At 45.6% G+C, this 3,146-nt stretch overlaps 1 protein-coding gene across 1 annotated transcript in view; it reads right to left on the bottom strand.

The window, feature by feature from the left end:
• Positions 1 to 1,055: 1,055 nt before the first annotated feature.
• The window catches only part of LOC135534523 (cytosol aminopeptidase-like), a gene marked incomplete at both ends in the record, with an annotated part of 5,139 nt that continues 3,048 nt past the window's right edge, over positions 1,056 to 3,146 (bottom strand). The window contains 4 exons of the mRNA XM_064961480.1: positions 1,056 to 1,111; positions 1,532 to 1,696; positions 1,779 to 1,938; positions 2,413 to 2,518. Coding sequence (XP_064817552.1) covers positions 1,056 to 1,111; positions 1,532 to 1,696; positions 1,779 to 1,938; positions 2,413 to 2,518 — 487 coding nt within the window. The remainder of the gene's footprint in view (positions 1,112 to 1,531; positions 1,697 to 1,778; positions 1,939 to 2,412; positions 2,519 to 3,146) is intronic.

The following is a 3,146-nucleotide window of genomic DNA, read 5'->3' as shown; positions in this document are numbered from 1 at the left end:
AGAAACACTGAGGAACCCTCCCATCTATCACCTTTAGAAACACTGAGGAACCCTCTCATCTATCACTGAGGAACCCTCCCATCTATCACCTTTAGAAACACTGAGGAACCCTCCCATCTATCACTGAGGAACCCTCCCATCTATCACCTTTAGAAACACTGAGGAACCCTCCCATCTATCACCTTTAGAAACACCGAGGAACCCTCCCATCTATCGCCTTTAGAAACACTGAGGAACCCTCCCATCTATCACTGAGGAACACTCCCATCTATCACTGAGGAACCCTCCCATCTATCACCTTTAGAAACACTGAGGAACCCTCCCATCTATCACTGAGGAACCCTCCCATCTACCACTGAGGAACCCTCCCATCTATCACCTTTAGAAACACCTAGGAACACTTCCATCTATCACTGAGGAACCCTCCCATCTATCGCCTTTAGAAACACTGAGGAACCCTCCCATCTATCACCTTTAGAAACACTGAGGAACGCTCCCATCTATCACCTTTAGAAACACTGAGGAACCCTCCCATCTATCACCTTTAGAAACACTGAGGAACCCTCCCATCTATCACCTTTAGAAACACTGAGGAACCCTCCCATCTATCACCTTTAGAAACACTGAGGAACCCTCCCATCTATCACCTTTAGAAACACTGAGGAACCCTCCCATCTATCACCTTTAGAAACACTGAGGAACCCTCCCATCTATCACCTTTAAAAACACTGAGGAACCCTCCCATCTATCACCTTTAGAAACACTGAGGAACCCTCCCATCTATCACCTTTAGAAACACTGAGGAACCCTCCCATCTATCACCTTTAGAAACACTGAGGAACCCTCCCATCTATCACCTTTAGAAACACTGAGGAACCCTCCCATCTATCACCTTTAGAAACACTGAGGAACCCTCCCATCTATCACCTTTAGAAACACTGAGGAACCCTCCCATCTATCACCTTTAGAAACACTGAGGAACCCTCCCATCTATCACCTTTAGAAACACTGAGGAACCCTCCCATCTATCACTGAGGAACCCTCCCATCTATCACCTTTAGAAACACTGAGGAACGCTCCCATCTGCTGCTCCTCTATCCACTCTTGAGACCTGCACACACACACACACACACACTTGTTAATGACATCCGTAATTAAACTTTTGTCAAAATAACTGTTACATCCTGACTCCTCCCCCTAAGTCCCTCCTCCTCCTCCCTCCAGTCCCTCCTCCTCCTCCTCCTCATCCCTCCAGTCCCTCCTCATCCCTCCAGTCCCTCCTCCTCCCCCATCCCTCCAGTCCCTCCTCCTCCTCCCCCCAGTCCCTCCTCCTCCTCCTCCCCCAGTCCCTCCAGTCCCCCTCCTCCCTCCAGTCCCTCCTCCTCCTCCTCATCCCTCCAGTCCCTCCTCATCCCTCCTCTTCCTCCTCATCCCTCCTCTTCCTCCTCATCCCTCCAGTCCCTCCTCCTCCCCCCCAGTCCCTCCAGTCCCTCCTCTTCCACCTCATCCCTCCCCCAGTACCCCTCTGTACCTCTTATGGACGGTGACGTGGTCGGCGTAGGGAGCCAGTCTGTTTGTGATGGTGTCAGCGAAGACTGACGGAGTGACATGATTGGCTGGAGCTTCCATCAGGTAACGGGCCAGGTTCTGCCCCTCTCCGTACAACACGCCCTTCTCCCAGCCAGACACACATCCACTGCACACACACAGGTTACAGAGAGTCAGTGGATGTCCATGTTGGTGTGTGTGTGCCAGTGTGTGTGTGTGTATGTGTGTACCTGCCATGCAGCTGTGTGGTGACTTTGGTCTTCTTCTTGGTTTTCAGGTCATCGTAAGTAAACAGCCCAAGAACAGCTCCCTCTGCTGCTGACTGGCTGTCATTACATCCGTCCACCTCGATATGGGTCAACACATGGTTCTGGAGAACCCGACAGCCTCCTGACAGACAGACTGCCTGTTATTAAACACACCTCTATATGGGTCAACACATGGTTCTGGAGAACCCAGACAGACTGGCTGTTATTAAACCCACCCACCTCTATATGGGTCAACACATGGTTCTGGAGAACCCAGACAGACTAGCTGTTATTAAACCCATATCTCTGTCCATCAATGATTCCCAATCAAATCTACTGATCAATTTCAACATTCAAATATCTGTGTTGCCCTAAGAGTTGTGCAGAGTTGGTAGAATCATATTCGATAGGAGTCACATGTTTATTGGTACTAAGAGGTGCTTCTCCACCAGGTATAAACTCTGGGTGTGAAGACAGACACAATCAAGACATCTTGGTTTATTACCTCTTAGAAAACATACTAAATATTTGACTTATAAAACGTGGAGCAGGTTGTGTATAGATCACTAAGAACGGTATCACACACACACACAGCCATGTAAAAGGAGAGACTCACCTGCTATAGCAGCCCTGATGTTCTCCTTACAGGTGTCCCAGTACTCTGTTCCACACACACCCAGAGAGTTCCTCCCTAGACCAACTACTGCTATACACGGGAAGTCCTGTATACACACACGCACACGCACACACACATTACCTCATGAAGACCGTAGAATATTCTGGTAATATATACTACCTCATGAAGACCGTAGAATATTCTGGTAATATAGTTAATATATATTACCTCATGAAGACCGTAGAATATTCTGGTAATATATATTACCTCATGAACACCGTAGAATATTCTGGTAATATAGTTAATATATATATTACCTCATGAAGACCGTAGAATATTCTGGTAATATAGTTAATATATATTACCTCATGAAGACCATAGAATATTCTGGTAATATATACTACCTCATGAAGACCGTAGAATATTCTGGTAATATAGTTAATATATATTACCTCATGAAGACCGTAGAATATTCTGGTAATATAGTTAATATATACTACCTCATGAAGACCGTAGAATATTCTGGTAATATAGTTAATATATATATACTACCTCATGGAGACCGTAGAATATTCTGGTAATATAGTTAATATATACTACCTCATGGAGACCGTAGAATATTCTGGTAAGATAGTTAATATATATTACCTCATGGAGACCGTAGAATATTCTGGTAATATAGTTAATATATACTACCTCATGGAGACCGTAGAATGTTCTGGTAATATAGTTAA

Source organism: Oncorhynchus masou, unplaced genomic scaffold (genome assembly GCF_036934945.1).
Source record: "Oncorhynchus masou masou isolate Uvic2021 unplaced genomic scaffold, UVic_Omas_1.1 unplaced_scaffold_3519, whole genome shotgun sequence".
In the NCBI taxonomy this organism is placed as follows: domain Eukaryota; kingdom Metazoa; phylum Chordata; class Actinopteri; order Salmoniformes; family Salmonidae; genus Oncorhynchus; species Oncorhynchus masou.
Note: the sequence above shows the minus strand (reverse complement) of the source record. Positions and strands in the feature narration are given on the sequence as shown.